A 13,404-nucleotide genomic window follows, 5' to 3' on the forward strand; every position below is an offset into this window, starting at 1 on the left:
TGGTAAAAATGTAAAAAGTCTGACAATGACAATACAAAGTGTTGATGAGGAATACGAATTTTCATACCTGTGGGTGAGGCTATAGATAGCCATAGCTGTTTGGGAAAACACCCTGGCATCACCAAGGGAGGGTGCCATTGGTTGTGTCCTATGACCCAGCAATTACACTCCGAGTGTGTACAGACACACCTTGGAGGTTTTTCAGGGGTGGTTCCAGACCATCGTAACCAAGGATGCAATAAAGCAAGTTAAATGAGGTCATGATGTTTATACTACACTGCAGCCCACTAAGGGTGCCATGGCATTGTGTCTAAAAAATCCCAATGCACAGACTTTAATTATTGCTAGAAGTGTTCACCATCATCTGATCTCTCAATATGTCCTGATCTTTTTGGTGGTAGAGGGTCTTGCCTTGATGTTGAGGCTGCTGACTGATTAGGGTGCTGGTTGTTAAAGGTTGGTCAGGGGAGCTGTGGAAATTCCTTTAAATAAGACAACAGTGAAATCTGCTGCATCGATTGACTCTTCCTGACTCCGAGGTCCTGAGAGGTCCCTGGTGCCCCAGAGGTAACAGAAACAGTAGAGACGGTGTAGACCCTCGCTGGGTGTGTGCTTGGCTCTCCCATCCAGGTAAACTCCCCTCTCCAACTTACACAGATGCTATTAGCTAGGGTCCCATCACTTCTCTAAATACATCTTTTGTGTGAATAGAAATGACCATGAAAATGTTCTATATTCTCTGATATGGAGAAAAAAATTCCTTTTGAGAATACACTGCACAACCAAATTATGCTAAAAATAGAAGGCAATGTTGGCAAAGTGCTGCTTTTAGGGGAGATGTTACTGGTACTTCTTATCAAAGTGAAATCTCAGCTTTCTGCTTCTCCTGTTTGTCAGAATTTTGTGACAAAGCGGCCAGTTTCCATGAACAAGGAAAATTGATGTAAAGTACACGGTGGGAATAAGTTGTGAGCTCTGACAAATGCCCTTGAGTTCCTTGTCCATCAGCATCATCGGGTGGGAGGAGGGGGCATGGGCACCACCTAGAAATCTACCCACAAAAAGCTGTACATTCTGGAGGTAAAAAATTATAACCAGATGTAATTCTGGGTTATATTTAGAAGTAGCCATGCAATCAGATGAGCAAAAATGAAAAGAGTCTTGAGCTAGAGTGAATAATTCCCGCAACAGTGACTGCATCCCCTGGAAGAACTGAGCAGAAATATTCTCCTGTACTTTATGGAGAAAACTCTTCTTCATCCTTCACACTGGTTCCAAGCATGTCCGCTGTGAGACCGTGACATGCACAAGCCTCTACTGAGCATGTCCCACTGTGTGTCAGTCGCATGCCAACCTGACCTTGAGGACAGGGCATGTCACTCCCCTCTGGGTCCCAGAAACCAACCCCAGGGTCTGGCATGAGTTTTGTCAGATGTTTCTTAAGTGGGCTAAAAGTAGCATGTTTAGAATAGTTAGGTAGGTGTCAGCTCTGGGGGTTCCACGCATGTAAGTGAGGGTGTCTGGGGAGGGACGATGCCAGCTGGAAACCTGGCAGTCATCCGTGAGACCTCCCCTCCCCTCAGCCACCATGTGGGACCCATGACTAGGTCCTGGTGTGCTGCCTTCCTTAGAGAGCTGCCAATTTTGCCTCCCTTTGGTGTACCCACTCTGGAAGTCTAGCCCAGGGGTCATCGAACTTTTTCTGGGAAGGGTCACATGGTTTCTGTCAGACCCACTCACCTCTGCCCTCGCAGTGGGGAGACAGCACAGACGATACGTGATGAATGTGCGTGGCTGCGTTCCCATAAAACTTTGTTCATAAAACATAAACCAGGTGGTGGGCTGGAGTTTGTCAAATCCTACCTCATCCAAGGGACTATTACTGCCTTTCACCATCTTACCTGGTGTCTCCCGTCCAGGTGGCCTCACCACAGTGTGTCCTCCACAACGTAGCCTAGGGGGTCTTTCAAAACCATATCTCGGCTGTGCCAGCCGTCTGATTCAAACTTTTCAGTCACCTCCCATTGTGCTTGCGATGGAGACTCCCTTCCTTAGCGTGCCCGTAGAGAGTCAGGGAGGCCTCCTCTTCTGTACCCCAGCTCCGGGTGCTTCGTCCACGTTGGCTGGCTGTCACTTCCACCTCCCACGTGCTGCCCGCTGCCTCGGGGCCTCTGCGCTTGCTGCTCCGTCCCTCCCCAGCTTTCGGCCTCTCTGCTCCTGTGGATTTCTGACCTCTGCTCTCACTCTCCGCGAGTCTGCCCTGCACCCAGGCCAGGTCCCTCTACCACGGTCTCTCCTAGTTCATCCCTTTTCCTTGCGTGTTGAGGGCAGTCACCTAAGGTGCCTGATGGCCTAATCAATGACCACGGCTGGACAGTACTCCCCATGAGGGAGCAGGGCCATGTCTGGTCTTGCTCATCACTGGGGCCCCATGCCCAGGACAGTGGCTGGATAATGGTAGGCCTCAGTGGATATTTATGAAGTGAGCAAAGCAATCAATCTGTCAATCAGATCTGAATCACTGAAATCAATCTGTTTTTGTTTTCCTGCTGTTATCAACTGACTTGTGCCCTGCACACCCATTCCTGTGTTGAAGCCCTAACCCCACCCCTCCACAGTATGACTGTATTTGGAGAGAGGGCGTTTGAAAAGTGATTAAGGTTAAATGAGGTCCTAAGGGTGGGGCCCTAAACAGGGATTCTTGACCCTGGCTACACAGCAGGACTATCTGGATCACTTTTTAAAAATACTGGTAATTTTCCCTTTCCTGAACTCCGACCGTTGTTTCCAAGACTGTCCTGGGGGCATGTATAGCACAGTGGTTAAGAATGCACACTGCAGGTCTATGTGGGTTCCAACCCCACCTCTACTGCTTGTGAGCTGGGCAATCTGTGGAAAGTGACTTAACCTTTCTGTACATCAGTTTCTCCATCTGTGAAATGGAGCCATAACAGCACTTACCTCACAGAGCTCTTCTGGGATTAAATGAATTATTACATATGAAGTGCATGGGATAGATCCAGACACACAGTAATCGCTCAGTGTTAGCTATAGCTGTCCATCTTGGTGGTTTCCTATTGTATTAGTTTCCTGTGGCTGCTGTAACAGATTACTGTAAATTGGGTGGCTTAAGCCATCAGAAATGTACTTTCACGGTTCTGGAGGCCAGATGTCTGACATTAATACCACTGGGCTGAAATCCAGGTGGAAGGGCTGCATTTCCTCCAGAGGCTCTGGGGAGAATCTGTTCCTTGTCTCCTTCAGCTTCTGGGGGCTGCTGGCATTCCTTGCGTGTGGGCACCTGGCTCCAAGCTGCCCGCATGGTCACATCTCATATGCCTCTTCTGTCTGTGTCAAATCTCCCTCCTAAAACACCCTTGTGATTTCGTTTAGGGCCTGCCCCCTAATCCAGGATAATCTCCCATCTCACGACCCCTAACTTCATCTCTTCTATGAAGACAGTTTTGCCATATAAGGTGACACTTGGTGGCTCCAGGGATCAGGGGCTGATACCTGTGGGGCCGTCACTCAGCACCCTGCCACTGCATTCCCGTATTCACGACTCCCTTCTCTTTGCCACACTGCCTCCTGGGAATGGGCTGCTGAAACCAGGGGACCTGGGCTTGCATCCTGCCCCTGGGCATTAACAGCGGGATGACTGTGGGCACATCACAGACCGGCCCGGCCCGGCCCCGCACGTCTCAGTCTCAGTTTACCATGCCCGACCGGAGGCAGCACTTCAAGAGCTACACACACGGGGAGACGGCAGGTGCGTCTCGGTCACGAATGTTCCCACCTCAGCTTCTGCTTCTGGCGAGTCCAGCCTGGCACGTCATTTTATTCCTCCAACACCCCCCCACCCGACTATTACATCCATTTTACAAACCACAAGCCTGAGGCCCAGAGCGAAGCGATCCGGGACATGGGCTATCATGAGCTTGAGCAGTGTCATAGTGGGGAGGGTCTTTGCAGCTCTACTCAAGGCACCTCCACCCTCCTGCTCCAAACACTAGCACCGGGTCCCTGGCAGGGCAGCGGGGATCCCAGGGGCCAGCGCCAGGGTGAGGGGAGTGCTCCTGACTGACCGGTCACTACTCCTGTCAAAGGCAACCTGTTCCCTGCGGAGCCGGAGGAGAGGAACCTCCATCCGTCAGCACCGGGAGCAGCAGTGCGACAAGCCTATGTCTACAGTTCTCAAGCCAGACACTGGAGTCAAATCCTCATTTATATCTGGCCCCAAAGTTAAAATCCCACGATTGGGGTCGAGTCCTCCTGCCCAGCCACCCCCCCCGGTCATACTCCTCCTCCCCCAGTGCTCTGTGCCAAGCACCCTGGACCGCTCGGGACTACTGGACGTAGCATGTACCTCCACAGCTCTGAGCCTTTGCTAAGGCTGGTCCCGGCCTGGACGCCCTTCTCCCGGCCTGGGTCTGAATGCTGCTCATGCCTCTCCTCTGAGATACGCCCCCGCCCCCCCCCCATCCCTGGGCCGACTCCTGCCATCAGAATAACCACTCCCTCTTGCGAGAGCTGCTGCGATTCTGCACACGCTGTGCTGTAGGCCTCCTCCTGGAGTGACCACACCTTGGGCTCATACCTGCTGCCTCACCCAAAGCCCACCCTGGCTTGGAGCCCCGAGGGCTGAGCAGATCTTATCGTCAGTGTGTCCCCTCACCTGCTGCAGTGGTTAGCACGTGGTGCATGCTTGGCAAGGGCCTAGGGAATGAATGAATGAATGAATGAATGAAAGAATGAGTATGTGCATTTTGAAATCCAAATAGCTTTTGGTGGGGTGCCAGGAGGGGTGTGGCTTCGAATGCTGGGCCTGCTCTTCTGCAGCGGTCATGACACTCAGTGTTACTCCTGTTTAATGCGGTCAAGGGTGTCTCATGCCCCGTTGTGGGTCCTTGACGGATACTACCTCCCACTCAGCCATTCATCTGGTCGCGGCCAGGCCGTGTGCCCCACACCTGCACACATAGCTGAGGGCCTGGACTGCAGCCTCCGGTCGTCTTGTTCTGGACACAGACACAGAAGCTTGTGTCCGTAGATCCATCATTTTGGCTCTATAAGGGGGTGCTCTAAGGATCAGATTTGCAAGGATGGAATTACCCCTTTCTTTAGGGTCTTTGAGACCCCTGATTCTAGAAGACACCAAGCAAAGTCTTGACGACCTCCTAGCAGAGAGGTATAATGGGCTTCAGGTGGGGGTTCCCTTCCTGCATGGAGATCCACCATGTCCTCATTTGCTCCACATACAGCCCCTTCTTTCTCACGCAGCCCTGCAAGCTTCTCACCACTGTGCTGCACTGACCCAGCGTGATCCTGCAGAGAGGGCTCTGCTGTTTGAATTCCTCCCTGGCCCCTCCAGACCACCTGCCCCGTCCCCTGTGTGGCTGCAGACACTGCCAGACAAGGTCAAGGTCAGGGTCAGGTGATCTCTCTCTAGCTCTAGCCCCAGAGGTGGTGATGAGGTCTGAGACAAAACCTCCCAGGGAATGGTTGAGACCTGCCCTCCAGGCCTCCCGACCGCATGTCTTTCTCTTGCATGGCCTCAACCCCCAAACCCTAACTTGTAAAGAGTGTGCCCACATCTCACCACTGACACCTGTGCCCCCAGCCCATCTGAGAGGAGGCGTCAAGTCTAGATGTTCTACGATGGGCACGCAGACCTGTGTCGTTTGTGCATGGTTGGGCCTCAGCTCTGTGGGCAGGTGGATCCCTCCAGGGCCTGAGCCCTTAAGCTGGGTCGAGTCCTCCCGCTTATACTCCTGCTCCAGGGCTGTGGACTGGCTTTCTCTGTGAAGTCCTACACATGAGATCACCCTGTGGGCACCTTTTCCTCATGGTGACAGTGGTGTGACTACACATGTGACCTGGCACATAACAAATGCTCAATCATGGTCACTGTCCTTGACAAGCAATCCAGCTGAGTAGGCTGAGCAAGCATGCGTTTCATGGAACTAAGCATGAAACTGGGCCCCAGACACACCGATCTCAGAAAGCACGTCAAGGGCGATGCGGGACTACATTTCCATTTGGAAGAAGCTGTAGATGGCCTGCGAATTGCCAAATGATAGCATGAAAGAAAGGTAAGGCGGACCCAATTTCAGCTGCAGGCCTCTCTGGGATGTGTGTCTGTTTAAAGATAAATTAACTACTCAAATCCAGTTCAAATAGGCTTCCAAGATGGCGTCACCTGCTGTATAACCAAGGGCTCTTTTCTCCCCTTGTCTTACAGGTGAGGATAAGAGACTTGGTTTGAATCTGTCATTTCCCAGTGGGGTGACCTTGGGGAGCCACTACACAACTCTGCGCTCCTGTCTCCTGATCTACTAAAGGTGGAAATCCAGGCACTACCTCCCAGCATATAAAGCTTAACTGTGGGCTATGCGAAGGCTCCAGAATTTCTCCACGAAGTTTGTAAGGATGGTGGAGAGACTGGTGTTGACAGAGAAGAGGTCTGACATTAATTCCCCCCCCCAAATAATGAGTATTTTACTGACCCCTGGCTCTGTTGGCTTTGAACCAAACTGGAAAAAGCCATTTAAGGTTTGAAGTCAATTGAAAAGACAACTTGTTATGTTCTGACCACAGCTGGGAAAGGTGTCCCATGGAGGTGAGTGAAGGGATGCAGGAACCTTCTAGAGTTCCATTGCCCATGGACCCCTCAGGGCACTTAGTTTCAGAGATGGGATCTTTGTAGCTAAAATGCAAAGATGCTTGAAAACTTACATTGTGCATCATCCTCTAACTCAGGGATAAGATGACCATAATGAGTGGCAGGCAGAGAATGTGGACAAGGAGGAGGTGGTGGGCAGAGGAATGGGGCTTGATGGGGACTGTGGGGCTTGGGCTGCTGCTGCTGCTCCCTAAGCCTCAGCATATCTGCAGTAAATCAGAAAGGATGAGAAACCCCAGCTCAGAGCTGTGTGGGGAGGACATGAGCACAAAAGCCATGTGTTGGGGACCTGGCACAGAGTTTTGTCCTGTAACTGTGGAGGCAGCTGGCCTTTGACTCAGGCAAGCTTGCAGCAGAGTCTCCAAGATGTGCTGGGCTTGGTACTAGCTTATCAACAGGTGGACTATTAGTTAAGAGGGAGGGGAGAGGGTTTAAATGGCCCCAAGAATGGATGGCAGGTCCTTTCTAGATGTGTCTGATGGATTCTCCCTTTCACCAGTGTTATCTCCTGTTCTCATGGGCAGTAGGGAGCCCTGGTGGACATTAGAGAAGGGAAGTTTGACCCTCCTTCTGCATGTGCAGCTGGGCCCCTTGTTCTGGTGAAACACTTAAAGTGTCCTTGTCTTTTGTGTTCCTGTCCCCAGAGAACTCTCTTATCTTATTTCCTTCTTCTTCTATCTCATCTTCTTTGCTCACTTTGTTGAGTCACACTGGCCTCTTTACTGTTTCTTGCACAGGCCAAGCATGCCCCACCTCAGGGCCCTTGCACTTGCTGTTTCTCTGCCTGGACTTCTCCATTTTGAGTTGGTCCCTCACTTCACTCAGGTCTCTGCTCAAATGTCACCCCCTTTGAGAGGATGTCCCTGACCACCTAATCTAAAATAGCATGTCTACCTCCATTCCTTCCCTTTTTAGCTCCTGGACCATGGAACCCAGGATTTGTCCCCACCTTGTCTCCATTGCCTGAAACAGTGCTGGGTACATGGTAAGGACTCAATAAATAACGTGTTGAATTAATGGGTGAGTGAATGAAAAGATTCTTTACCTACACAGGAAGAACTGTGTTCATTTCCTCAGTTAGCATTTTCCTGTCAATCGCCATCACCCTTGGGACAATGACCCCAATGGCTGTGGCTATACTGATGACAATGTGGATGTAAAGGGCATGGTAGGCTGCAGCATGCGCTGGAACTATTACACAGACTTTGTCTAACACAGTGATGAGCACATGGGAAAAACGCAGATTTGAGATTCTAACCTAGGTTTCCTTGCATACCTTCAGCTTCTGGAAGCCAGTTCCTTCTGAGGCAGCCCTCAGCACTCAGGCACAGCTCCAGGAAGGTGCAGGAGGGAGAAAGAGGATTAAGGGTTTGGGCCAAAGCAGTTTTCTCCTTTTCTTAGGCCAATAGCATGAATTTCCAGTTGAGAGAGGCTCAGCCTCTGCTCTATGGGTCACCCTTCACTCAGAGGACTGCCAAATCAGAGGGAATCCCATGAGCAAGACACCCAGTGTCAGCTGTACCTGAATGAATGGGAAGAGGAGCCCGACAGCAAAGTTGGAGAGCCAGTTGACAGAGCCCGCGACGATGAAGGCAGCCGGCCGCTGGGATTGCTGGAAAAACTCCCCGGTCAGGATGAAGGGGATGCCACCTGCAGGGCAGAGCCAGGAAGGATCGGTCACCCTGGAGGCCACCAGCATCAGTCTCCATTGGCCAGGCTGTAGCCCTGCCCTGGCGCAGGGCAGCACCCTCTTTAAGAGGTGGCTCTGCCTGTGTGGGCAGTGGCTTCAGGGCTGGGGGCAGGAGTTAGCCTGAGACCTAAGGGTATGAAAACACTTCTCTGACCTCCAAACGAGAGAGAACTCACCCTCACGGTTCTCCCAGGCTGTGGCCCACCAAGCACTATCTGTACAAATCTTATTTGCCAGGCACCTGACATTTACTGAATATGTTGTATTATGAACATTTCTAGTGTAATCTTCAGAATAGCTGAGTCAGTCAAGTTTTGGCTACCATATTCTCTGGGTGAGAATACCGAAGCCCAGAGGGGTTCCTTGATTTACCCAAGGTTACCCAGCTCCTGCGTAGTGGAGCCAGAACTCAGGCTTGCGACTCTGACCTCCGAACTCCAGGTTTTTTCTGCTAATCCTTGCTTGGGAGAGGATGGAAGCCCCTGCCAACTGATCGGCCTTTGGGCTTATCTGCCCCCTGACTGGTGTGTGGTGGCCCCCATCCCTGAGCTGCCCTGGCAGCTGAGTGTGGTGCCGTGGAAACGTCACTGGCATGGGGGTGGGACAATTCTTTGCCTTGAGAGACTGTGCAACTGCAGGTTGTTTATCACCCCTCTCCTGAAGCCAGGAGTGCCCCTCGTCAACTGCTGGCAACCCAAACTGCTTCCACCCATTCCCAAATGCCCACGGGAGGCCCCTCCTGGCTGAGAATCTCTGAGGCCCGCACCTCCTCTTCCCGAACGTCCCAGTCAATGGGAGTTGGGACCAGGCACTGCCACCCCCAACTGCAGTCCCCACTTTGCCCATCAGAGCCACGCCTTGGTGTGCCACAGGTAAGGCAGGCAGGTAGTGGAGGGGGAATCCCCCAGGGACATCTGACAAACTCTAGGGAGACACTGAACGTTTTGGAAACCACCTGGTGGAGCCATTCATTCCATCAGCCGTCCATGCTGATTGACTACACTGGGGCTGGGTCAAAAGTGGTTCAAAAGAGAACGACAATGTCCCTGACCTCAGAGGACTGCCTCACCTACTGGGGGAGAAAAGGCAACTTGCTAATGACAAAGGAAGTGAATGGACAGATAACTACAACATGTAGTCAGAACCCTGGAGGAAAGACGCACAGCAACGGGTGGTCTGCATCGCAGCCGTCGGGGGAGGGGTACCCCGGGGGGAGGGGTGACGGCTGGATGTGGCCTGAAGGAGGAAACACAGCTTGTGAAGATTTGGGGAAGACTGTGTGGGGTGGAGGGATGGGAGGGCACCTGAAGGGTGAAAGGACTGGGTCAAGGTCTAGAACAGAGGCCCTCGGGATGGCTGGGCAAGGGGAGAAAGGCAAGAGGCAGCAAAGGTGAGCAGGGCCAGTTAGGCAGCTCTTGTTGATCAAGGACAGGGGCTATTGAAGAAAAGCAATGTGGGGTTTTAAGGAGGGGTTGATGTGGTCAATTTGCATTTCATACAGCTCATTACAGTTTAGATAAAGGACTGGAGGGCATAGATGTGGACGCAGGTGGCTGTTGGGCAGTACAGGAAGGAGGTGACAGCTGTCTGGAGGGCTCGGGTGGTGGCAGTGGGATGGAAGGAAGGGGCTGAATGTGCAGACTCTCCATCAAATGGAGGCAAAGCTTTCATTGTGAGCAGCCTCTCCTTTTGCCTGACATCTTTGACGGAAAATAGTACTCAATATTTACTTGTTTGAATTAAACACTCAAAGTTTGATTTTGAAAATATTTGGTGTGCTGTTTACTACAAATAAAGTAGACTTTCCATATCTGAAAGGCATCAGTCAAATAGGTGAGAACAATGGCTACACACTGAAATGTGTTAAAACCAGCCTTTAGGTCTGTAGGGAGCACATTGCTGCACTGGCAGGCGGTATTTGCATCACACAACCAGCTGGCCCTGCAGCGATTCCAGCTGCCAGCAGCATTCCTAGGGGGCAGTTCATGGCTGCTCCAAAGCCCAGCAGGGTTGAGGGCCGGTCTTTCCCACCTTCCCTGACCTCCCTGCTGTGGTCTGGAAGCACCCGTGGATAACTCAGTTTCCACTTCCCACACTGCTGCTTCAGCTTACAGAGGCAAAGAGAACACCGACAATCTCTGTCGCTTCAGGCCTGGGGCCACGATTGGTTATTGGCTGCGGCCCCTGCTCCTAGCACAGCACCAAGGATGCACGTCCTGGGCTCTCTGTAAAGGTTTGCAGGATCCATGGAGGAACGATTAAGACCCCCTGGAGATCACAGTGCTCCTGGGTCAAGCCTGCTTTCTCTTTCCTTCAGTGGGTCGTCAGGGTGACTATAAGCATCATGAGCCCACGGTGCCAGTGGGTCTTCATTCCCATTATCTCCCTTGAACCTCACAACCAGAGAAGGTGGTGAAGCACAGTGGGCCAGGGCTTGGGCTCCGGTGTCAGCAAGAACAGGGTTAAGTCCCGGCTCCATCCCATTCCTCTGGAATTCAGGTCTGTCACCTGTGACATGATGATGGTAGGGACTTACCAGTGGGGGTGTGTGTGAGGATTAAATGAACTACTGTTCGGTAGTCAGAGAACTTAGTGTAAGCCTGGCACATGGGAGGCACCCGGGGTCAGCTACTATAATGACAATTCAAAACTCCTCTGCATTATTTCCCTGCATTTTAGACTGAGTTAGCTGAAGCTCAGAGAAGGGGAGTGACAGGTCCATGGTCTCTTATAAGGGGTGAAAATGATGAAGATGAAGGTGCTGTAATGGTGCTGGTGAGGATGTCGGTGATGACAATGCTGGTGGCGATGGTGCTGGTGACTGACGGTGGTGGTGGTTGTGATAAGAATGCTGGTGGCGATGGTGGTGGTGATGGTGATAAGGATGCTGGTGGTGATGGTGGTGGTGACAGTGGTGGTGGTGGTGGCGGTGATGGTGATAAGGATGCTGGTGGTGATGGTGGTGGTGACAGTGGTGGTGGTGGTGGCAATGGTGGTAGTGGTGGTTGTGGCGGCAGTGGCGGCGGTGATGGTGAATGTGGTAGTGGTGGTGACGGTGGTGGTGGCAGTGATAAGGATGCTGGTGGCAATGGTGATGACAGAACTGAAGGCGGTGGTGGTAATGGTGATGGTGGTGGTGATGGTAACTACGTGGCGCAGATTGTGAAAAGCACTTTGCATACACTGTTTGAAATTTAATTATCACTCCTATATGGTAGTTACTCTATTTCCCCTCTTAACATTTAAAGAAATAGAGGCCTAAGAAAGTTAAGTCATTTCCTCAAATCACATCACCAGTGGGAGCCTAAGATCCTAAAATCTTTAAAATATGTGAAAAGAATTTAGAAGTCTTCATGGTTTTATGAGAATCCTGGAATTCATTTGTTTCTCTTTTGTCTGAAGGCATTGGTGGCCTGATTTCTTAGGAGCCTGTCATGGTCTCTTTCTTTAAATCCAGAATAAAATAAGGAAGGACGGGGTTTGATATGGAAACAGAATGGATTTCTGGTAGGGCCCTTATTTTTGTTTTGTTTTTCAAGATGAAGATAGTTTTATTTTTTTTCATGATTATCACGAATACTACTAATTTGGAACAATTAAAGAAAGCATCCAGTGCAGAAAGGCAAGAAAAGAAAATAAACACCACCCCAACCCTTCCCTCCGGAAAGGAACCCCCTGCGTGTGGTCTTCAGCCCCCTCCTCTGCCTCTTCTATTTTCTAACTCTTGTCCAGCACCAGAGTAAAACATCACATTTCATTTCATTTTTTTATAAAGGACATAAAGGGTAACTGTCCAAGTTTTCCAGAAGTCACATTACTAAAATTCTTCTAATGGAACTACTATCATCAATTTCAAAGCCCTTTAAAATGCCTAGAAATCCCTTCAATAGTCTCCACAGTGTGTACATACACCACTTAATCCTTTAAACACGCAGTTCCCTTAAGTACCAGCTTTTAAAAATAGCTTTTTAAAAACTGATTAAACACAACCACTTTGAAAATTCTTGATGGGTGTCTTGCAGTGTTTATTTCGCTAGACTTAATCTTTTTCGTCTGTTCATTCATCTCTTTCATCCAACATCTATGTGCCAAGTCCCGTGCTGGGCATTTTCAGAATCTCCTCATCCACGTGAAGGTCCGCCTGAGGAGGCAGGTGGTCTAATGCCACTTGACAGGCAGAGTGGCAGAGAGGCCACACGCACAGTCAGTGGTGGACCTGGTCCTGGAACTAAGAGCGTCTGACTTGGATAAAAAGCCCTCCCCTGTGCTTTCTGCAGGAGACACGGGAGAATCAGCAAATGCACTGTTTTCCAAGCAGGTGTGTTTTAGGATGGCAGCCAGAAAAGCCTCAGCAGTTGGAAATCACACTGTGCAGCTGCCAGGGAGCTGCCCCCAGAACTCACTCAGCGCAGGAAGGGGCGCGGGGCCGGGCGGCCGTCTGCTCGGCAGTGCCTCACGTAAGGGGACGCCTGCTCAGCCAAACAGGGAGAAGGCAGGTCTGGCCTCTCGTCCTAGAAGGAGCTTGGACTCCCAGCGTCTCAGGTGCGTGCTTCCCAGGAGGGAGGGATGGGAGGGGTGGCCGGGGCTCCCGGGGCGCCTTGCAGAGGCTCCTTCCATCCTGGCTCTCAGGATCCACAGCGGTAAGGTGGAAACTTTGGTCCTTCTGTGAGCCTGTTTCCCCACCTATTAACTAGGCACATGAAGACCTATTTAAAGATCTAGGGAAAGCTGTCCGGGTATTGCCCTTACTTGGCATGTGGTAAATTATCCCCCATGCCAAGCAGCCAGGCTGGTGGCCAGGAGCACTGGCTCTGGAGTCAGCTAAACTCTCCACTTAGAGCCCGTGTGACCACAGGCAAGTTATATCGCCGGCTCTCAGTTCGCTTGTCCATGAAGTGCTGGCATTGTTTTGAGGGTTAGGTGAGAGAGTGCTTGGCAACGTGTTTAACATGGAACAGAGGCTCAGACACACAAGTGTTGCAGCCATTTTTCTTCTCATCAGTCACTTAATTACAGTTCGTGTGTGTCAGCT

At 51.1% G+C, this 13,404-nt stretch overlaps 1 protein-coding gene across 2 annotated transcripts in view; it reads right to left on the minus strand.

Annotated features, from left to right (window-relative positions):
- Nucleotides 1-13,404, minus strand: part of SLC2A9 (solute carrier family 2 member 9) — a 203,934-nt gene that overhangs the window by 15,266 nt on the left and 175,264 nt on the right. For both annotated transcript variants that reach the window (XM_036921115.2, XM_036921117.2), the window contains one exon: nt 8,205-8,332. In XM_036921115.2, coding sequence (XP_036777010.2) covers nt 8,205-8,332 — 128 coding nt within the window. The remainder of the gene's footprint in view (nt 1-8,204; nt 8,333-13,404) is intronic.

This window comes from Manis pentadactyla, chromosome 5 (genome assembly GCF_030020395.1).
Source record: "Manis pentadactyla isolate mManPen7 chromosome 5, mManPen7.hap1, whole genome shotgun sequence".
Classification (NCBI taxonomy): domain Eukaryota; kingdom Metazoa; phylum Chordata; class Mammalia; order Pholidota; family Manidae; genus Manis; species Manis pentadactyla.